We start from the raw sequence: 22,181 nt of genomic DNA on the forward strand, positions 1-22,181 counted from the left end.
AGGTAGCCCCAAGGGCAGGGTGCAGTGTATGGTTAAGGTAGGAGGTATAGTAATGTGTTTTATATGTCCTGACAGTAACTACTGCTAAATTCTTTTTTCACTGTTGCAAGGCCTGTCCCTCTCATAGGTTAACATGGGGGCTACCTTTAAATCGGATTAAGGTATAGATTCCCTTTGGGAGCGGATGGACATGTGGAGTTTGGGGTCTCTGAGCTCACTATTATTAGTAAAGTTGATTTTAAGATTGTGCGTTTGAAAATGCCACTTTTAGAACGTAGGCATCTTCTTGCTTAATCCATTCTGTGACTCTGCCTGTTTGTGGATTCCCTGTCTGGGTCAGTTTACAAGTTGGGCTTTTCACACCTCTCCTCTAGACATTGACACAAAGGGGCCTGGGGTGTAGCCTGCTTATCTTGATTAGCCATCTGTGCTGGAGGGAAGGGGAGGAGTGGTCACTCACACCTGAAAGGACTGTGCCTGCCCTCACACAATGCCATCTCCGACCCCCTGGTGAGTGTCTGGGGCCTGGCCTGGACAAGGAAGGATCTTGCAAACACTTGAGACTTTGCTTTGAAGTTTGCAAACTTCAAAGGCAGAACTGGGTATAAGAAGCAGACCCAAAACCACAGACTTTTAGAATCTTTCTGGAATCAAGAGGAACCTCTGCAAGGAGAAGAGCTGAAGGAGGAGTACTGTCCCCTTGCTGTGTTGCTTTGCTGGACTAGCCTGCAGTTGCTGTTTCTGCCTGAAAAGAGTGCAAAGGGTGAACTTTGCTGTGTGTCCTGCTTAAGAAAGTTCTCCAAGGGCTCGGAGTAGAGCTTACCTCCTGTTGGAAGTCTCAGGCACACCAAATACTTCAGATTCCTCGACCTGCAGCACTGGGAACTGTGCGTTTTGTGCTGTTCAAGAGGAAAAACCACTGCGACGCCGCCAACGATGCCGCTGGCCTGCACCGTGACCTGCCGGCGCTGCACAGAGTCGCATTTCCCCGCTTTGCACCGCGACCCTGGTCTCACCGACGCCATCATTGGACGACCGAGCCGCTGCTCGCACCGTGACCTGTGGGCCCCACACTCCGGGGTCACCTGCTCACAGGCAGCCTGGGCATCCCGACGTTGCTTCTGCTGACACCGGCGCCGCTGCCTGCACCGTGGCCAGTGGACACCGCTCGTGGGGAGCACGAAGCACTGTCCCATCCCGCGCCGCAGCCCCAGGTCCACCCACGCCAGCACCATCGGCTCCAGTGTCGTCACCAGGCATCCTTGCCTGCACCGTGGCCTGTGGACACCGCTCGTGAGGGTCACCAAGCACAGTCCCATCCCGCACCGCTTGCTTGGGCCTACAGACAGTGCTTCCGCAACAACGCCGCTGCCTGCACCGTGACCTGTGGGCACTGCACGTCGCATCATCCCGCTTTGCACCGCAGCACCGACGGCATCCCTGCCAGCGCACCTGATTTCATCAGCCCGGAGTTCGATCCCCGAGGTGCGTGACTTCACGGGCCCGACGACTACTGCACGACTCCGGAACCGACGCCAGCGACGCCGCTCTCCGGAGCTCACCACGAGGATCACGACACCCTGCGAATCCAAGGTACTGTTTGTGGGGCTTCCAGACACCGCAGCTGGTCCGCGACACCGAGGCCAGCCTGAACTTTTGGTTTTGTTGTTCACGACGCTGTGATAGCCCCAGGTGGAGTTATCGACTTTAAGGAACTGTATTGTTAAGTACATCTTGCAGCACTCATATTTTTATTATTGTATGTTGGATTTTTTTATCGTATTTGGTCTTGTTTTATATAGATTAATATTGGATATTTTTCTAAAACTGGTGTGGTGTCCTTTTGTAGTGTTTTCCCTTATTACTGTGTGTTATGTGCAAACGCTTTACACATTGCTTCTGAGATAAGCCTGACTGCTCGTGCCAAGCTACCAAGGGGGTGAGCAGGGGTTATCTGAGCGGGTGTCTCCCTTATCCTGACTAGAGTGAGGGTCCCTACTTGGACAGGGTGCAAACCGACTGCCAACTAGAGACCCCATTTCTAACATTCACTCATTAAAGACTTATATAATTCATTAAGTAGGCCAACCCGGCCAGGCGGTTTCCTTCCTTTTAGGAACTTTATAGCTTCTTAAACCTCCGCTATACTTATCCTTGCTTCCAACTTTTGGTTTTATGTTTCCTCCAGCCTAGGGAAAGGAATATCCTCTAAATACCCCCTAATCTGTTCCTCCGTAAACTCTGACTCCTCCATATAGAGTTTCCTAAAAAAAAAAAGAATCAAAAGCCTCTTCTATCTCTGCTTCTTCAGAAACAATATATCCTGTATCTTCTTTCCTAATTGATGTGATATTATTTCTTGTCTGCTCTACTTTTGTTTTCTAGGTCAAAAGCTTACTGCACCCTTCCCCCATATTCATAGTGCGGCAACTTGCTATTTTCCCATTTTTGTCTACTTTTGGCTTATAGAAACCCCTCTAATTCTGCCTTAGCCCTCTTCATCTGATTGTCCAGTGTAGATCCCCGAGATTCATCTTTGGCTGAAGACATTGAGTTGAGCTGTAATTCCGATACAGCAGACTCCAGCTCCTTTACCTGTTTGTTCTTCTTTATATCTATAGGTGGCTGCACTAATTAGCTTCCCTCTTATGTAGGCCTCATAGGTATCCCAAACTACCTGTGGCATGGCAGTTCCATGGTTTGGAATTAAGTGTTTAGTATCTTGTTTCAGTCCCTCCACAATCTGTTCATCAGTAAGGAAGGCTCTATTTACCGTCCACCTGTGGCGGACAGCTGATTCTCCAAGATAAAAATATAGTTTCACAGCTGAGTGGTTAAATAGATGACTTGAAGCATGCCAAACGTATCTAACCCTCCCGCACAAACTTCTGTGTATCAAAAAAAAAAAAAAAAAAACAATCCTGGATCGGTGGCCATATTTCTTGTTATAGAAGGTAAATCTTGAGCCTCCACTCGCCTTCAGCAGCCAAATATCTACCAGACCCAGATCTTCCAAGGTTTGTTTCACCCAGGATCCGGTTTTGGGTGAGTTCACCGTTCCTCTAGGAGTAGATTTGTCTGAGACTGAATCCAACAAGATATTAAAGCCACCTCCTAACATCACTGGATACTTGGCAGTTAGCAAGTGATTATATACGTTTTGCAAGGGTACCAGATCATAGGTGTTAGGACTATAATAGCCTACCATTGTTAGCCAGATTCCACACACTTTAACCTCTGCAATCAGCCATTGCCCATTGGGGTCAACCACAACCTCACCCATTATTGCTTTCATAGATTTTTAATCTAAAATAGCAATACCCTTAACCACTGCAGTTTGGGTGGTACTCACACAATGTTCTACCCATCTGGCTTACCTCAGAATATCACCCAATTCCTCCTTTAATAGATGTGTCTCCTTTAGAATAATTATCTCTTCATCTGCTTCTCTCAAAAATTCAAGAATCTTCCACCTTCTTCCTTTTACCCTGAGGCCATTAACCTTCCAAGATAGGACCTTCAGATGAACTCCGTTACTTTTAGGCATTATGGGAGGAAATTAACCTATCATCTAAGCCTTCCCTGAACGTGATCTGTGCTTCCATAATGGATTCCATGAGGTCTGATTTTTTTTCTTCCCCAAATGCTCCCACACCCTGTGTTTTAAACAGTAATCTAAATGTTTGTGATACTCCCCCTTTGCTTCCCCTCTGTGAGGGACCCTCTTTACTTTCATTAGGGGAAGAAATATATCCCTAATTGAGCTCTCCTAGTTAATTCTCTAAGCTTAGCCTGACACCTTCATCTGTTCCACAAATAGACCCGACTTGTTTCGGTTCTCTTATATTATACATTTTATTTTGCCACATAATTCTCAGTACTGCTGGAAATCGCATATGGACAGTTGCTCCTAGGGACCGAAGTTCTGGAATGTACTTCCCCAGCTCCCACTGCCTAACCAGCGTTGCCCAGGAGATATCCGATCTAATACGGAAGGACCAATCCCCCCCTAGAAAACCCGTTAACTTTAAGGGCTTCTGCTAGAATCTTTTCCTTACTGTAGTAAGATCTAAAGTTAACCAACATTTTCCTGGGATTTTTCCTAACTGGGATTCTCTTAAAGAGATCTCTGAGCACTCCCTGAATGTCTTCCTCCAAGTTAAAATTCCCTACTGTGGGGATGCAAACTCTGATTAACGATTTCACATAAGCTCTTATATCACCCCCCTTCCTTTCCACCGGGACATTTAACAACCTTAAGTTACTCCTTCTCATGTTGTTTTCCAGATATTCTAGTTTATCTTGCACCATGCTCTCCCCTGACTTTAATTGCTGGATCTCTTGTCTGTTCAGAGATACCTGCCAATTCAACGCCTCGACAGCAGCTTCAATCTGGCCAATTTTATCCATCAACACACCTATTTTACTTTCCATGGCTTCACGCATCTCTTTAATTTTCCCTTGGTTGTGCTCAGAAATTGAAAATGTTCCTCTAATTTCTTCTGTCAATGTAATTAAGAGGGTTGACACATCCATCTAAGTGCCTGGGCTCAGAGATTGTGCTGTCAGACTTTACTGTTTGACTCAAAGAAGGGGGTTGGGGGATACCCATATGTTCGTCAGGGACTTTATTTTTATGACAATATGCCAAAAGTATCTCAGTGAGTACCCTCAGTATGAGAATAAGAAATATAAAAAGATATATGTACACAAACCAAAATTATGCAGATAATAGCAAAAGGAAGTAATGCAAGCAATGTAAAGTTACAGTAGATTGCAATAGGAGCACATAGGTATGGGGCAACACAAACCATATACTCCAAAAGTGGAATGCGAACCACGAATGGACCCCAAACCTATGTGAGCTTGTAGAGGGTCGCTGGGACTATAAGAAAACAGTGAGGGTTAGAAAAATACCCCACCCCAAGACCCTGAAAAGTAGGTGTAAAGTGCACCTACTACCCCCAGAGAGCACAGAAGTCGTGGTAGGGGGATTCTGCAGGAAGAACAAACACCAGCAATGCAAAAACAGTGGATTTCTGGACCTGGGTACCTGTAAGACAAGGGGACCAAGTCCAAGAGTCGCGACAGTGTCGAGAGTGGGCAGGAGCCCAAGAAATGCCAGCGGAGGGTGCAAGGAAGCTGCCACTTGTTGGAAGAAGCTTGGTGTTCTGCAAGAACGAAGAGGACTAGAAACTTCCCCTTTGGAGGATGGATGTCCCACGTCGCGAAGAAGCTTGCAGAGGTGTTCCCACGCAGAAAGACCGCAAACAAGCCTTGCTAGCTGCAAGGGTCGCGGTTAGGGTTTTTGGATGCTGCTGTGGCCCAGGAGGGACCAGGATGTCACCACTCGGATGAGGAGACAGAGGGGGCACCCAGCAAGTCAGGGAGCCCTCACAGAAGCCGGCAGCACCCGCAGAAGTACCTGAACAGGCACTTAGAAGAAAAGTGAACCGGAGTCCACCCGAAGTCACAAAAGGGAGTCCTACGACGCCGGAGGACAACTCAGAAGGTTGTGCACTGTAGGTTAGAGTGTCGGGGACCCAGGCTTGGCTGTGCACGAAGGAAATCCTGGAAGAGTGCACAGGAGCCGGAGCAGCTGCAAATCATGCGGTACCCAGCAATGCAGTCTAGCGTGGGGAAGCAAGGACTTACCTCCACCAAACTTGGACTGAAGAGTCACTGGACTGTGGGAGTCACTTGGACAGAGATGCTGAGTTCCAGGGACCACGCTCGTCGTGCTGAGAGGGGACCCAGAGGACCAGTGATGCAGTCTTTTGTTGCCTGCGGTTGCAGAGGGAAGATTCCGTCGTCCCACTGGAGATTTCTTCAGAGCTCCTGGTGCAGAGAGGAGGCAGGCTACCCCCAGAGCATGCACCACCTGGAAACAGTCGAGAAAGCCGTCAGGATGAAGCGATACAAGGTTGCTAGTAGTCGTCTTGCTACTTTGTTGCAGTTTTGCAGGCGTCCTGAGCAGTCAGCGGTCGATCCTTTGGCAGAAGGTGAAGAGGGAGATGCAGAGGAACTCTGGTGAGCTCTTGCATTCGTTGTCTGGTGAGATCCCCAAAGCAGAGACCCTAAATAGCCACAAAAGGAGGTTTGGGTACCTAGGAAGGAGGCTTGGCTACCAAGAGAGGTAAGAGCCTATCAGAAAGAGCCTCTGACGTCACCTGCTGGCACTGGCCACTCACAGCAGTCCAGTGTGCCACAAACACCTCTGTTTCCAAGAAGGCAGAGGTCTGGGACACACTGGAGGAGCTCTGGGCACCTCCCCTGGGAGGTGCAGGTCAGGGGAGTGGTCACTCCCCTTTCCCTTGTCCAGTTTCGCGCCAGAGCAGGGCTGGCGGATCCCTGAACCGGTGTAGACTGGCTTATGCAGAGATGGGCACCATCTGTGCCCATCAAAGCATTTCCAGAGGCTGGGGGAGGCTACTCCTCCCCAGCCTTCACAACTATTTCCAAATGGAGAGGGTTTTACACCCTCTCTCAGAGGACGTCCTTTGTTCTGTCTTCCTGGGTCAGGGCTGCCTGGACCCCAGGAGGGCAGAAACCTGTCTGAGGGGTTGGCAGCAGCTGCAGTGGAGACCCCGGAAAGGCAGTTTGGCAGTACCCGGGTTCTGTGCTAGAGACCCGGGGAATCATGGAATTGTCCCCCCCAAATGCCAGAATGGCATTGGGGTGACAATTCCATGATCTTAGACATGGTACATGGCCATGTTCGGAGTTACCATTGTGACGCTGTACATAGGTAGTGACCTATGTACAGTGCATGTGTGTACTGGTGTCCCCGCACTCACAAAGTCTGGGGAATTTGCCCTGAACGATGTGGGGGCACCTTGGCTAGTGCCAGGGTGCCCACACACTAAGTACCTTTGCACCCAACCTTCACCAAGTGAAGGTTAGACATATAGGTGACTTATAAGTTACTTAAGTGCAGTGGTAAATGGCTGTGAAATAACGTGGACGTTATTTCACTCAGGCTGCAGTGGCAGGCCTGTGTAAGAATTGTCAGAGCTCCCTAGGGGTGGCAAAAGAAATGCTGCAGCCCACAGGGATCTCCTGGAACCCCAATACCCTGGGTACCTCAGTACCATATACTAGGCAATTATAAGGGTGTTCCAGTATGCCAATGTGAATTGGTAAATTTAGTCACTAGCCTGTTAGTGACAAATTTAGAAAGCAGGGAGAGCATAACCACCGAGGTTCTGGTTAGCAGAGCGTCAGAGAGACAGTTAGGCATCACACAGGGAACATATACATATAGGCCACACTTATGAGCACTGGGGTCCTGACTAGCAGGGTCCCAGTGACACATAACAAACATACTGACAACATAGTGTTTTCACTATGAGCACTGGGCCCTGGCTGGCAGGATCCCAGTGAGACAGTGAAAACACCCTGACATACACTCACAAACAGGCCAAAAGTGGGGGTAACAAGGCTAGAAAGAGGCTACTTTCTCACACTCCCCCCCCCCTCAGATCCCAATAATGTTTAGTATCGTAGCCCTCCTCCTCAGACCCCAGTACCTGTTGGAATCGTAATCCTTCACCCCTCAGACCACCAGTACTGGTTAATATCGCAACCTCCAGTCTCTGTTGGAATCTTAGCCCTTCTCACCTCAGACCCCAGTACCTGTTGGAAACATAGCCCTCCCCTTCCCAGACCCGGTTAGTATTTTAACCTTCAGTACCAGTAAGAATCGTAGCCCTCCAGACTATAGTACCAGATAGCATCATAGCCCTCCCCTCCTCAGACCCCAGTACCTGTTAGAATCATAACCGTCAGTACCTGTTGAAATCATAGCCCCCCCCCCCTTTAGACACGAGTATCTACTGGAATCGTAGCCCCCCCCCCCCCTTCTCCGACCCCAGTACCTGTTGGAATCATAGTCCCCTTCAGACCCCAGTACCTGTTGGAAACCTAGCCCTCCCCTTCCCAGACCCCAGTACCAGTTAGTATTTTAACCTTCAGTACCTGTTGAAATCATAGCCCCCCCCCCCTTTAGACACGAGTATCTACTGGAATCGTAGCCCCCCCCCCACCCTTCTCCGACCCCAGTACCTGTTGGAATCATAGTCCCCTTCAGACCCCAGTACCTGTTGGAAACCTAGCCCTCCCCTTCCCAGACCCCAGTACCAGTTAGTATTTTAACCTTCAGTACCTGTTGGAATAGTAGCCCCCCTCGGATGCCAGTTTCTGTCGGAATCGTAGCCCCCCTCAGACCCCAGTACCTCTTGGAATCGGAGCAGTCTCCTCTCAGACCCCCCAGTATCGGTTAGTCCCAGTACCTGTTGGAGTCGTAGCCCCTCTCCCCGGGCCGGCGCACCTGCGGCTGCTGGTTGATCCTGCGCACCTGCATAGACAGGGACTCGCTGTCCGAGGTGTCCGTGTGATCGGGCCGCCGGTCATGGCTCCCACTGCGGCTGTTTGAGCTCGATCTCCTGCCCTCTGGAGCACCTGTGGAGGGAAGACAAGGGCGAGGTTACAGCGGCCAAAGGAGGGTCAGGAGGATGGGGTTGGAGAGAAGGAGAGGGCGAAGCAGGTGGAGGAGAGTAAACAAGAGCACCTGGAAGGAAGAGAGTAAACACACATTATCCCTCCTCATCTGCTTCACTCCTTTCTGCTCTCGACCATTTCACGCATTATTCTGCCTTCTCACACACTTTACTGTTCTCTGCTCAATCATTTTACCCCTTATTCTCCCACCTCATGGGCTTCACTCCTCTGCTTTCAATAATTTCAAACCTTCTTATTCTCCCTCCTCACGCACTTCACTCTTTTCATTTTTCCACTCACCTTGTACTAGGCTGCACGCTTTCTTCTGACACTCCGCAAATGTCACCTTTTGCTGTTTCACAACCCGTTTACAAGTTCTCATTACTTATAACTTCTATTTCCAACAACCTACTGCACTCGCTCTGCCTGCCCTTCCACTACGGCTACAACACCCTTTCACATTCACAATCTACCCATTCTTATACACGCACACATACATACATGCACACACAAACACATACATACATGCCAACTCCCCCGGTCCCTTAGGCCCTCACAAGTGGAGGGATGGCCGCGTGCACTTTATCGTCATTAAAAACTCACTACAGTAGCAGCCAACGCAGGGACGATCAACACGCCCCGCAGCGAAGGGGCGCTCAGCACCTGCGCCCCAGCAAGGACAAAACGGATTCTGAAATACCGGGCATCAACACAACACCATGTTCAAGCAGAAACCACAAGGATTTAATAGATATTTAATGGAGGGTCCAGAGCTACGGCCAATGGAAAGTGTGCCTCCTTGATAAACTGCCCGTAGGTTTTCTTATTTTGTGAGACAGCGCCTTGAGAGCCTAGACAACGCTAGGAAACTGATAATGTATGCAGCTGACAGAGTCATGTCCAGGGGCAATACGGACCAGAGGCAGCACAACAATCACTACCTGACCACTAACCTGGAGAAAGGGATGTGAGCAGTTGTAGCAGAAAATGTAAAACCTATCTGGGACACACGCCAAAAAGGACACCACTCCTCAGGTCATACAAGAGAAGCCCTAAGAACACGGACAGAAGCAGCAAAGCACCAAAAGCAACAAGGAGATTCTGTCCGAGGAGGGATTTGTCTACAGATGTTTAGCCAGCTGCTACTGTAACCTCAATTTGACTGTCAAACAAAATGTCATTTCAGAAGACTCCAAGGACTATCATCACAGAAGATAGAGCCACTGCTCATCGTTTCATCAGATACACACCAGTGGTGTAAGCTGTCCTCACCTTCCTTCATGTACTGCCAAAACCCCACACTCTGGCTCCACTGAAGTTTGTGAGTGACCCGACCTGAACTAAACGGGTTGAAGAACCAGGGTCCAGGCTGGGGTCATCTCCTGTGCTTTTACTGCTTTAACCTCTACACTAAAAGCAGTCTTGCATGCCCCGTTTACATGTTAAAATACCAAGTCTCGTCTGGGATTGTGGGTTTTGATACTTTTAGGAATTAGCATTACATCCAAAATAAGAAGAAACACCTCCACTTATACCTCAGCAGGAGCATAAGACTCGTCTGCAGTACTTGCCGATCACCCGCGGGGTGCACTGCTGCACCGTGGACTCCGCCAACTAATCTTCAGACCAACTCTGACCATCAAGAAGGTCCTCTGCACTATCGGTTACTGACAAGTTCAGGAAAAAGATTGCAAGTCTTTTCTGCACAGCCAAAAGTGTTTTACCTCCAGTAAGTCAATCATGCAATTCCATCAAAGGTGGGCTCCATCCCTTTTTAGGTTGTCGAATGTGATCTCATTTTTGGGGCACATGCAGAATGTACCCTTGTTTTGAGGAGAGTGCCTACAGTCCTGTCACCCCAAATTACACAATGACTGGTGGTTGCTGCCACATATACTGATCCAAGTGTACCTGGTTCCACCACCAGGACGAGGCCATCCGGATTCCTTAACTGTGTGTGGAGATCTTACCCTTGACGACATGCCAACCATAACCCTTACATGACCAGCAGTCAGTGTCCCCACAATCTTAAGACAAGGCCAACCATAACTCTAACATGACCAGCAGGCAGTGACCCCTCAATCTTAAGAGATGCTCAACCATAACCCTAATATGACTCAATCTTAAGACATGGCCAACCATAACCCTTATATGCAGAGCGGGCAGTGTTCCCTCCCCCAAACTGGAAGATCTTGACCACAACCAGCAGAAATACAGATACAGACTGGTGTGAAACTGGCATACTGCTTTCTAGTGTTTCCCCATCCAGTGTATAGGGCTCAAAGAATCATTACTGGCCCTGGACTCTAGTAATTGAACAGGTGGGCACTGGTGGCTGAACCCATAACTAATTTGATCATTTTTAGGGTTTACACCTTTTATTCAAGCCAGCACCATCAAAACGGAGTGGAAGACATCTCGGCAAGACTGCAATATTTTATTATTTTCCAGTGACTAGCACTCAGGACCCAGCATACCTGAATCTTCTGAAGTCGACCAGATCATGCTACGGGACACAAAGGGCATAAGGGCCCATAGAGGATCTTGCTCATTCTCCGCCGGCCCAGGGACCACAAGGAAAGGCTCACACTGCTTTGCATATAAAAACACCTTAAAGCCTACATCCCACAGGGAGTCAGTTGTGACTTCATATGAACTGGATAAAATTCTCTCTAATTTCTTTATTTTCCTCCATCTTCTGATCAATGTGTCTGGTCTTTAGGCCAGCTGGTGTACAATCTGGCCCAGAGAAGCTTGGCACTGTTCAGGGTGCGCACCAGCAAGGCATGATTTCTTAAGTGGCCTGTTCTGTACTAGGGACGTGGTTAGATTTCTCCTTTACCACAAAACTGATCTTGCAGTTCTTAGTGGAAGTTGTGCACTGTACTGGCAAATAAATTAATAACCCTTTGGAGATAATAGGGTACACTACCACATCCGCATAGAATTAATACCCCCAAAAACTGTTATATACATACTCCATGGTACAAAGAACAAAACGCAAAATGCCCCCAGACTCAAAGAGCTGACATCGTCAAAACAGTCAACCACGTGCACGGTCAGAATTGAATTAGAAAAGAAATACTCAAAATATTCTACCACAGAGTTTAAAAAAAAAAAAAAAAAAAAAAAACACACACAGCACCAAAGAGAAAGTAACCAAAAAATACCTTACTACATTCACAGACAGAACATACACATACCAGTCCACCTGTAAAGAACCAGCTCTGCAAAGACCCAATACCCCACTGTGTGCATCACGAAAAGTACCACTCTATCTAACAGACCAGGACTGTAAGAACAAAAAAGTACTCCAAAAATATCCTATCATGTAGCGTGAAACTGCTGCTTCAAACACCCACTAACATACCAAACACTAAACCGAGTATACCCCGGGATGACATGCCCAAGCATCCGCAAATGACTACACACTGCCAATGCCGTACAGACGTGACACACAATAGCCTGCTGACTGCACTGCTACAGCTGCATAGAACAACCAACCAGAAAATACCTTGATGACATCAGTCAGCCTGTTACAAAAGCAGACATTACTGTGTGTGGACAGAATGTGTGTGAAGTGACTGAATGAGTTCACACACTCTAGCAACAACCATGCAACTCTCCATGAGGCTGCAGGTTCCAAAAGTAGAGGCTGAAATACACATCTCCCAATGCTATCTGCAAGCACAGAAGCATGTTAACAGGGCAGAAACCAGGGCAGTGTTCCAGAAACACAGGACTGCAGCATCCGCCCCAACGTTCAAGAGGCACAAAGGGCTAGAAGGGTGAGGGCTAGTGACCGCAGGCAGCAAAAGTAATGAAACGTTTTACAAATCTCACAGGGCCTGAGACTGTGAGAGGGCACCCCAGTTACACTACTCTCACAAGCCTCAAACAGCAGAGCTACTGCTCAAGTTACTAAGATCTTGCAAGACTGAGACTGAAAAGCAATCCTTTAAGCTACCTTTAGCTTGCAGCCTCAGACGTTAAATATATAATCAAGTTACATATCACAAAGACAGCAGATAGCACTGCTATATCACAAGTTAAAAGATCTTTGACACTCTCACATCAGATAGCAGCCATACTCCACTTGGTCACCAGATCTCACAGACTATGGCCTCATACAGCAGACCTACACCACAGGTTCAACAGATCTCACAGGGGAAGGTCTCAGACAGCCATACTCCACACTGTCACCAGATCTCTCAGACTCTGGCCTCATACAGCAGACATAGGCCACATGGTCACATCTCTCAGACTCTGGCCTCATACAGCAGCCTTACTCCACAGGGTCACCAGATCTCACAAACTCTGGCCTCATACAACAGCCATGCTCCACACGGTCACCGTATCTCAGACTCTGGCACCAGACAGCAGCCATACGCCACACGGTCACCACATGTCACAGACTCTGGCCTCAGACAGCAGCCATACGCCACACGGTCACCACATGTCACAGACTCTGGCCTCAGACAGCAACAGTACTCCACACAGTCACCACATGTCACAGACTCTGGCCTCAGACAGCAGACCTACTCCACACAGCCACCAGATTTCACACGCCCAGGTCCCAGATAGCTATACTCGACTGTCACCAAATCTCACAAACTCTGGCATCAGACAGCAGACCTACTCCACACGTTCAACAGATCTCACAGGCTCTGGCCCCCAACACAGACCTACTCCACACTCACCAGACTTTACAGGGGCAGATCTCAGACAGACATACTTTACACAGTCACAATGACCTCACAGACTCTGGGCTCAGACAGCACACATACTTAAGCATTCACCAGATCACACAGACTCTGACTTCAGACTTTCAGATAGCAGACATGCTTAAAGCACGCAGCACATCTCATTGGCTAAGTTTCGAAATAGCATACCGCCTGCACATGTTCAACAGATCTCACAGGCTAAGCCCCAGACAATGGACCTACTCCACACGTTTCAACAGATCTCAAGGCCCCAAACAGCAGCAGTAGCACTCAGACCTGATGTGATCTTTCCTCCAGGAGACTCTAACATGCACTCCCCACAGAAGATTGATCAATCTGTGCTAAACTGCAACTCTTGAACAAAAACTAACTTCATGTAACTCAAGGTTAGGGACCTTGCAAGAGGTCATGTAAGTACTGTGCCCTTCGATTGTAGGAAAGTACCCTCTTTCTTTGCATGGTTACACTCCATTTTCTGCCTATTGTCAGTGTGTTTGACTGTGTTCACTGGGATCCTGCTAACCAGGACCCAGTGGCTATGTTCTCTACATTTAAATTTGTTTGCTTGGACCACACATTTAGAATACTGGTACCCCCTTGTAAGTCTCCAGTATATGGTACCCAGGTAACCAGGGCATTGTATTATGCCACCCATGGGGAGCCCGTGCAAAGTGTATATGCAGGCCTGCCATTGAAGCCTGCGTGAAAGGGTGCACACACCCTTTTCACTACAGGTCACTGCTCCAGGCCACTGTAAGTCACCTCTATAGTAGGCCCTTCTAGCCCAGAGGGCACAGTGCAAGTACCTGTGTGTGAGGGCACCCCTGCACTAGCAAAGGTGGCCCCACGAACACCAGCTCCATTTTCCTGGGCTTCGTGAGAGCAGGGATGGCATTTTATGCGTTTGCTGGACGTAGGTCACTCCCTATGTCCAGCTACATAATGGTTACTCCGAACCTAGGCATGTTTGGTGTCAAACATGTTGGAATCATACCCCAATACAGTTGCGAGTATTGGAAGCATGATTGCATGCACTCTGGGGGGCTCCTTAAAGGACCCCCAGCATTGCTCCTACCAGCCTTCTGGGGTTTTCCAGGCAGCCCAAGCTGCTGCCATCCATCAGACAGGTCGCTGTCCTCCTACTGCTTGATCAGCTCAATCCCAGGAAGGCAGAACAAATAATTTTCTTTGGGAGAGGGGGCTAACACCCTTCCCCTTAGGAAATAGGTGTTACATGGCTTGGGAGAGGTAGCCTCCCCACGCTATTGGTATGCTTTGAAGGGCACATTTTGTGCCCTTAGTGCATAAACTAGTCTACACCGGTTCAGGGACCCCCAGTCCCTGTGCATGCACCAACTGCAATGACAACCGGCTGCATGGATCTCCACTCATCCTGAGCCGCATGGATCATGCATCACAGGTGGTGGTCTGGAGTAGTCCTCTCTGCCAGGTGTCCAACTTTGGTGGAGGTAAGCCCTTGCCATGCAGGACAGTACCCCTGTGCAACGCGTCTCTTGCAGCTACCAAGGCTTATTGGCATCTCCTTCAAGGGATCTTCAGGCTCCGTGTAGCCCCAGCCCCCAGCTCTCCTTCCTGCCACGCACAGCCCTCCGCCTGCTTCTTCTGTGGCATGGCACCCTTCTCCAGTTGTGTTGCGAGGGCTCCTCTGCGACTCCTGCTTCCTCTTCCAGTGGGTCCCCTGTGGGGCTGCCTTTTCTTCTGTGGACTCTTTGCCTTGCTGAGGGTCGCCCCTGGGGCTCCCGGAGGGTTGAGTCCTCCTACACCTTGCTGGTCCCCGACAGCTCCACTTTTTGATTCATCGCGACTTCGGCCTTTGCCAAGGCTTGATTGGTGGCTTTTCTACGCCACTGACCGACTGCAATCTTCCATCCGGCATGGGACGTCGACTAAATTCTCCAGGAACTCTTCTCAGGCTCCAGGGCTGCACTGCTGACAGTCTTCGTTCTACCGTTGGCCAAATACTGCAACCACAGACGGTGAGTGGTGGCTCCTGCCACCATCGGATAGTCCTGCGACTTCTGGACTTGCAGATTAGTCTGGGTGCTGCATTATCTTCTTTTTAGTCCTTTCGGGTGGTTTGGGGAAAACCCGGTAACTTACTCCTTTCTTCCTGGTCCCTGGGGGGGCTCTGTGGTACTTACCTTTGGGGTTTTCTGTTTTCCCCAGCTCCCCTCTACACATTCCATTTACCTTGGTGGGGGTCCTGCATTTGCATTCTATGTTTTTTAGTATATGGTTTTGGCTCCCCCTAGGGTCAGTAGTGTCTATTTGCTATTGCAATGTTTTCTATCACTTTGTATGCCTAATACTAATTACTAGGGTGCATATCTAATGTTTTACTTACCACCTATTGGAGGGTTGCTTCTCTAGTACTTTTTGGTAATTATTTTAGTGACACGAAGTACCTTTATTTTCGTACAACTGAGTGTTTTCTTTCATGTTTGTAAGTGCTGTGTAACTGTAGTGGTATTGCATAAGCTTTGCATGTCTCCTAGATAAGCCTTTGTTTGCTCATCCACAGCTACCTCTAGAGAGCCTGACTTCTAGACATTGCCTGCACTACACCAATAGGGAATACCTGGCCCTGGTATAAGGTTTAAGTACCTTAGGTACGCACCACACACTAGGCCAGCTTCCTACATTGGTGGTGCATCGGTGGGATAAGCACTTGCAATTGCATTACCACTCTGTCACTTGGTACTTTCCACAGGAAAGATCACTTACTGACTAGGGGTACACACTGTATTTAGTGACAGAGACCTAGTCTCTAAGTTTGGGTAATCTAGGGGTCTGGCATAACCCTTGCTCCAAACTTCGCTGGAGAGACTCGCAGTTAGCGTAGTTAGGAGCATCTACAACACTCTCACAACATGTCTTTAGTGTCATCCCAGGACATGGACTCACCATATGTCGGTCATATGGTGAGTCTGAAAGGAACCTAAAGGCAGCTAGGAACCCTAACAAGAGTCTGCTTCTGGGCCTCCTCCTCCAGGATGACCAGGACCATACTGATAGCTAGGAGTCGAGGGGAAGATGCAGACTCTACTACCCCCCTCCCCACCCCCCAATTGTTAGAAAGACTGGATCTAGATACTGAGGAGGGTCAGCAGGGTCCCTCAGAGGATCACAGAGTCCCTAGTAAAGCCTCGAGCCTAGCTCTGAGTACTTCAGGTAGTAGGAAGGGAAGCCATACCTGTAGCCCCCCCCCCTTTGTGCCCAGGGGGTTAGTTGAGAGGGTCTCTAAGAATAGAGACAGATCCTCCTCTGCCCACTCATGTCACCTCAGTCTGATGGGTCACACTGTTCAACTCCATGAGAAGATTGCCTAGATTGGGAACTCAGATAGCTAAGAATGGAGAAGGCCAAGCTGAAACAGCTAGCCCTAGACAGAGAGGCCTTGGCGGGGGGGGGGGGGGGGGGGGGAGGGAGGAGGAGGAGGAAAAAAAAAAAAAAGAGAGAGAGAGAGAGAGAGAGAGAGAGAGAGAGAGAGAGAGAAAAAAAAAAAAAAAAAAATGAAGTTAGCACCCCATGGTGGCATGCAGCTTTAGTTTCAGGGAGGGCTCTTGATTCCAGAAATCTTAGCAAGGTTGTCAAGGATGGGGACAAGGACAAAAGTAAGGAGTCTTCATCAGGCCCACAAAACTCTTTTGGGGTGGGTCTAAAACCTCTTCCTCCTCCTTCAACTCTAAAACGTCTTGGTGCTCTGTTTGCAAAAACAAAGGCCACAGGCCAGGAACCAGCTCCTGTCCTAAGAAAGGCAACAAGCCAATCACCACCACAAACCCCACTTTCACTTCTAGCGCCCCTAGCAATAGCAGTAGTGGTGGGACTACTGGCAGCAGTCAGTCCAAAAGTGTTAGCTGGGCTCACTTTAGGAAATGTAGTAGGGGCTGGTTTAATTAGAGAGACAATGTATTAGTCTCAGATGGCGCCATTGATCTTGCCACCCTTGCTGCATGTCCCCTGAACATGGATAAGTAAATGGTGTTCAGGCAAAGGCCTAAAGGGACTCAGGTGCTAGTGCCACTATAGTGACTTAACAACTGGTGTCCCCTGAGCAACACCTACTTTGTCACCAGTACCAAGTGTCTGATACCCATTACAACACTGTGTGCCACCCCATGGTATTTGTTGATTTCAGCTGTGCAGTGGGTGCGGGGGGAGTTACTGGTCCTAAGAAAGTTGTGTCCACAGACCTACCTGAAGAGTGTCTATTGCCTTGACCAGGGCACAGACAAAGAAACAAAGAGATCAGTGAAATTTGGAGCCTGGAACAATAGCAAAAGAGCTTCCCAAACCCAAGGGTAGGAAGGGCAAGAAGGTGCCCCCCCCCACCACTCCAACCTCCAGTCAAACCCAGAAGAGAAATAATTCACTCCCTTGGCAGAACCTACAACAGAGCAGCTGCAGGCTGAGACGGCTGAGCTCTTGGGTGCGGGGGGGGGGGGCTGCCAGGGACGAATTCAGGATGGCACACAAGACTTGTCCCACACTGGAAGGCTTGAGGCAGCAAGCTGTCCTTCAAGAAGCAGTGCATGTCAGTGGCCACCCACCAGGTGTACAGGGAAGACAACCTCTTGTATTCAGCGCCAAGGGACCCCAAGCCCGGTGCCACCAGGAGATTGGTAGTCCCTCTGCAATACAGAGAATGCTTGTTGACCCCTGCACATGCTATTCCCCTGTCAGGTCAATTGGGGCAATGTAAGACTTGGGACAGACTTGTCCCTCATGTTCATTGGCCCCACATGTCAAGAGACACTAAGGAGTTTTGCACTTTTTGTGTCGCCGGTCAAGCCAATGGCAAGATGGGTGGGACCCCAAAGGCCCCCTTAATTCCACTTCCAGGAGCTGGGGTTCCTTTTGAGAGGGTTGGGGATGATATAGTTGGCCCCCTTGACCCACCCTCAGCCTCTGAGAACAAATTTATTCTGGTGGTGGTAGACCACGCCACCAGGTACCCAGAATCTATTCCTCTAAGGACCACTACAGCTCCTACAATGGCAAAAGCCCTCCTGGGACTTTTCTCATGAGTAGGCTTTCCTAAAGAGGAGGTAACAGACCGAGGTTCCAACGTCATGTCTGCATATATCAAGGCTATGTGGAAGGAGTGTGGGGTAACTTAAGTTCACTACCCCTTACCACCCCCAAACCAATGCTTTGGTTGAGAGATTCAATAAGACTTTCAAAGGCAAGATCATGGGACTCTGAAAAACTAAGGAGGAGATGGGATGTCCTACTGTCATGCCTCCTTTATGCCTACAGGGAGGTCCCTCAGAAGGGAGTGGGCTACAGCCCCTTTGAACTTCCATTAGGGGTCCCCTTGCTCTTGTGAGGGTAAGCTGGGAGCAACCTCTCAAGCCCCCTGAACAGGACGTAGTGTACTATGTACTTGGCCTCAGGTCAAGGATGGCTGAGTACATGAAAAGGGCCACTAAAACCCTTCAGGCCAGCCAGGAACTGCAGAAGCAGTGGCATGACCAGAAGGCTGTATTGACTGTTTACCAGCCAGGGATGAAGGTGTGGTTCCTGGAGCCTGTGGCTCCCAGGGCTCTAGAGGACAAGTGGAATGGTCCCCACAGAGTAGTGGTAAAGAAGGGTGGGGGTAAACAACTTGGCAGACCTGGGCACTCCAAGAAGCCCCCTCAGGGTGCTTGATGAGAACAACCTAAAGCCCTACTATGACAGGGCTGATATGACCCTTCTCATGGCCACTGATGAGGGATTCCTGAACTCTTCTCCCACACTGCAGCTGATGGCTCAGTTGATGGGATAGTCCTTGCTGACTGCCTTTCTGAGTCACAGAAAGAAAACTCCAGGAATGTACTGGGACAGTTATCACCTGGACAAACCAGCTTCCCCATAAAACGTAAAATATATAGGCATCCTGGCCATGTTAGAGACTGCATCAAAGCAGTAGTGCAAAAGATGCTGGGCCTGCGTGTAATTGAGCACTCAGACATGCCCCTGGGCTGGCCCATTGGTCCTGGTCCCACATCCTCACTCCCAGAATGGGAAGAGAGAAAATAGGTTTTGTGTTGACTATAGAGGCCTCTATACTGTCACAAAGACAGATGCTACTTGTAGGAGGCTGGCCTGGCTTATAGTGGGTACCTTGTGGTACTTACACCTTGTGCCAGGTCCAGTTCCCCCTTATTAGTAGATTAGAAGTGTTCTAGCAGCTTAGGCTGATAGAGGTAGCTATAGCAGAGCAGCTTAGGCTGAACTAGGAGACAAGCAAAGCTCCTACAATACCACTTATATCATAGAGCACTATATCATAAGAAACACAATACTCAGAGTTACTAAAAATAAAGGTTCCTTATTTTACTGACAATATGCCAAGAGTATCTCAGAGGATATACTCCCTTAGGAGATAAGTAATATACATAACATATACACACAAACCAAAATCAGGTAAGTAAAACGCTTAGAAAAGTAGTGAAAACATCCTTAGAACACAATAGAATGCGATAGGAGAAAATAGGCCTGGGGGCAACACAAACCATATACTCCAAAAGTGGAATGCGAACCACGAATGGACCCCAGAGCTAGTGTAGTGTGTAGAGGGTCGCTGGGAGTGTAAGAAAACACTAAGGGTGTCGAAGGTAACCCACCCCAAGACCCTGAAAAGTAGGAGTAAAGTTACCCTACTACCCCAGAGAGAAGAGACAGTAAAGTCGAGATAGGGGATTCTGCAAAGACCACAACTGACTGCAAAGCACTGAAGACAGATTCCTGGAACTGAGAACCTGTAAAGGAAGGGGACCAAGTCCAAGAGTCATGCAAGTGCCCGCGGTGTGGGGGGGGGGGGCAGGAGCCCACTAAACCCCAGATGAAGGTGCAAAAGGGCTGCCTCCGGGTGGAAGAAGCCAAAGATTCTGCAACAACGGAAGGTGCCAGGAACTTCTCCTTTGGTCAGAAGATGTCCCACGGCGTGCTGGAGGATGCAGCGTTGTTTCCACGCAGAAAGACCCCAAACAAGCCTTGCTAGCTGCAAGAGTCCCGGTTGAAGGTTTTGGGTGCTGCCAGGGCTCAGGAAGGACCAGGGGGTCACCCCTTGGAGGAGGAGATAGAGGGGGCGCTCAGCAACAGAGAGAGCCCACGCAGAAGCAGGCAGCACCTGAACAGGCGTTCAGAAGATCTGAGCACAGCGGTCATCTCAGCACAACATAAGAGGGTCCCAAGGGTCAGCGAGTTGGGCAATGCAGGAAGGAGTGCTGGGGACCTCGGCTGTGCTGTACATGAAGGAAGTCTTGCAAAAGTGCAGAGAAGCCCTAACAGCTGCAGTTCATGCAGTACACAGGATTACTGTCTGGCATGGGGAGGCAAGGACTTACCTCCATCAACTTTGGACAGAAGGGCCAATGGACTGTCTGGGACACTTGGATCCAGCTCCTGTATTCCAGGGACCACGCTCATCAAGATGAGAGGGGGGGCCAGAGGACCGGTGATGCAGAAGTTTGGTGCCTGCGTTAGCAGGGGGAAGATTCCGTCGACCCACAGGAGATTTCTTCTTGGCTTCCAGTGGAGGGTGAAGGCAGACAGCCCTCAGAGCATGCACCTCCAGGAAACAGTTGAGAAACCCAGCAGGATTAGGCGCTACAATGTTACTTGTGGTTTTCTTGCTACTTTGTTGCTGTTTTGCAGGAGTCCTGGAGCAGTCAGCGGTCGATCCTTGGCAGAAGTGGGAGAGAGAAGGGCAGAGGAACTCTGGTGAGCTCTTGCATTCGTTATCTGAAGAGAAACACACAGGAGAGACCCTAAATAGCCCTCAGAGGAGGGCTGGCTAACTAACCAGGTAAGTGCCTATCGGGAGGGGTCTCGGACGTCACCTACTGGCACTGGCCACTCAGAGGTCTCCATTGTGCCCTCACACCTCTGTATTCAAGATGGCAGAGGTCTGGGACACACTGGAGGAGCTCTGGGCACCACCCGTGGGGTGGTGATGGACATGGGGAGTGGTCACTCCCCTTTCCTTTGTCCAGTTTCGTGCCAGAACAGGGGCTGGGGGGGATCCCTGAACCGGTGTAGACTGGTTTATGCAAGGAGGGCACCATATGTGTCCTTCAAAGCATTTCCAGAGGCCAGGAGAGGCTACTCCTCTCAGGCCCTTAACACCTATTTCCAAAGAGAGAGGGTGTAACACCCTCTCTGAGGAAATCCTTTGTTCTGCCTTCCTGGGACTTGGCTGCCCAGGGGGACAGAAACCTGTCTGAGGGTTGGCAGCAGCGGTAGCTGCAGAGAAAACCCCAGAGAGCTAGTTTGGCAGTACCCGGGTCCATGCTGGAGCCCGGGGGATGCTTGGAATTGTCACCCCCAATACCAGAATGGTATTGGGGTGACAATTCCATGATCCTAGACGTGTTACATGGCCATGTTCGGAGTTACCATTGTGAAGCTACACATAGGTATTGACCTATATGTAGATTACGCATGTAATGGTGTCCCCGCACTCCCAAAGTCTGGGGAATTTGCCCTGAACAATGTGGGGGCACCTTGGCTAGAGCCACGGTGCCCTCACACTAAGTAACTTTGCACCTAACCTTCACTAAGTGAGGGTTAGATATATAGGTGGCTTATAAGTGCAGTGTAAAATGGCTGTGAAAAACGTGGACGTTATTTCACTCAGGCTGCAGTGGCAGTCCTGTGTAAGAATTGTCTGAGCTCCATATGGGTGGCAAAAGAAATGCTGCAGCATATAGGGATCTCCTGGAACCCCAATACGCTGGGTACCTAGCTACCATATAGTAGGGAATTATAAGGGTATCCCAGTGTGCCAATTAGAATTGGTAAAATTAGTCACTAGCCTGCAGTGACTATTTGAAAAGCAGAGAGAGCATAAACACTGAGGTTCTGGTTAGCAGAGCCTCAGTGATACAGTTAGGCACCACACAGGGAACACGTACGGGCACACTTTATGAGCACTGGGGTCCTGGC

The 22,181-nt window shown here is 49.3% G+C and overlaps 1 protein-coding gene across 1 annotated transcript in view; it reads right to left on the reverse strand.

Moving 5' to 3' along the window:
- Window positions 1-22,181, reverse strand: part of GNL1 (G protein nucleolar 1 (putative)) — a 272,389-nt gene that overhangs the window by 210,073 nt on the left and 40,135 nt on the right. The window contains exon 2 of the mRNA XM_069241958.1: window positions 8,292-8,460. Within this exon, the coding sequence (XP_069098059.1) occupies window positions 8,292-8,460 (169 nt within the window). The remainder of the gene's footprint in view (window positions 1-8,291; window positions 8,461-22,181) is intronic.

The sequence above is a fragment of the Pleurodeles waltl genome, chromosome 6 (genome assembly GCF_031143425.1).
Source record: "Pleurodeles waltl isolate 20211129_DDA chromosome 6, aPleWal1.hap1.20221129, whole genome shotgun sequence".
NCBI lineage: Eukaryota > Metazoa > Chordata > Amphibia > Caudata > Salamandridae > Pleurodeles > Pleurodeles waltl.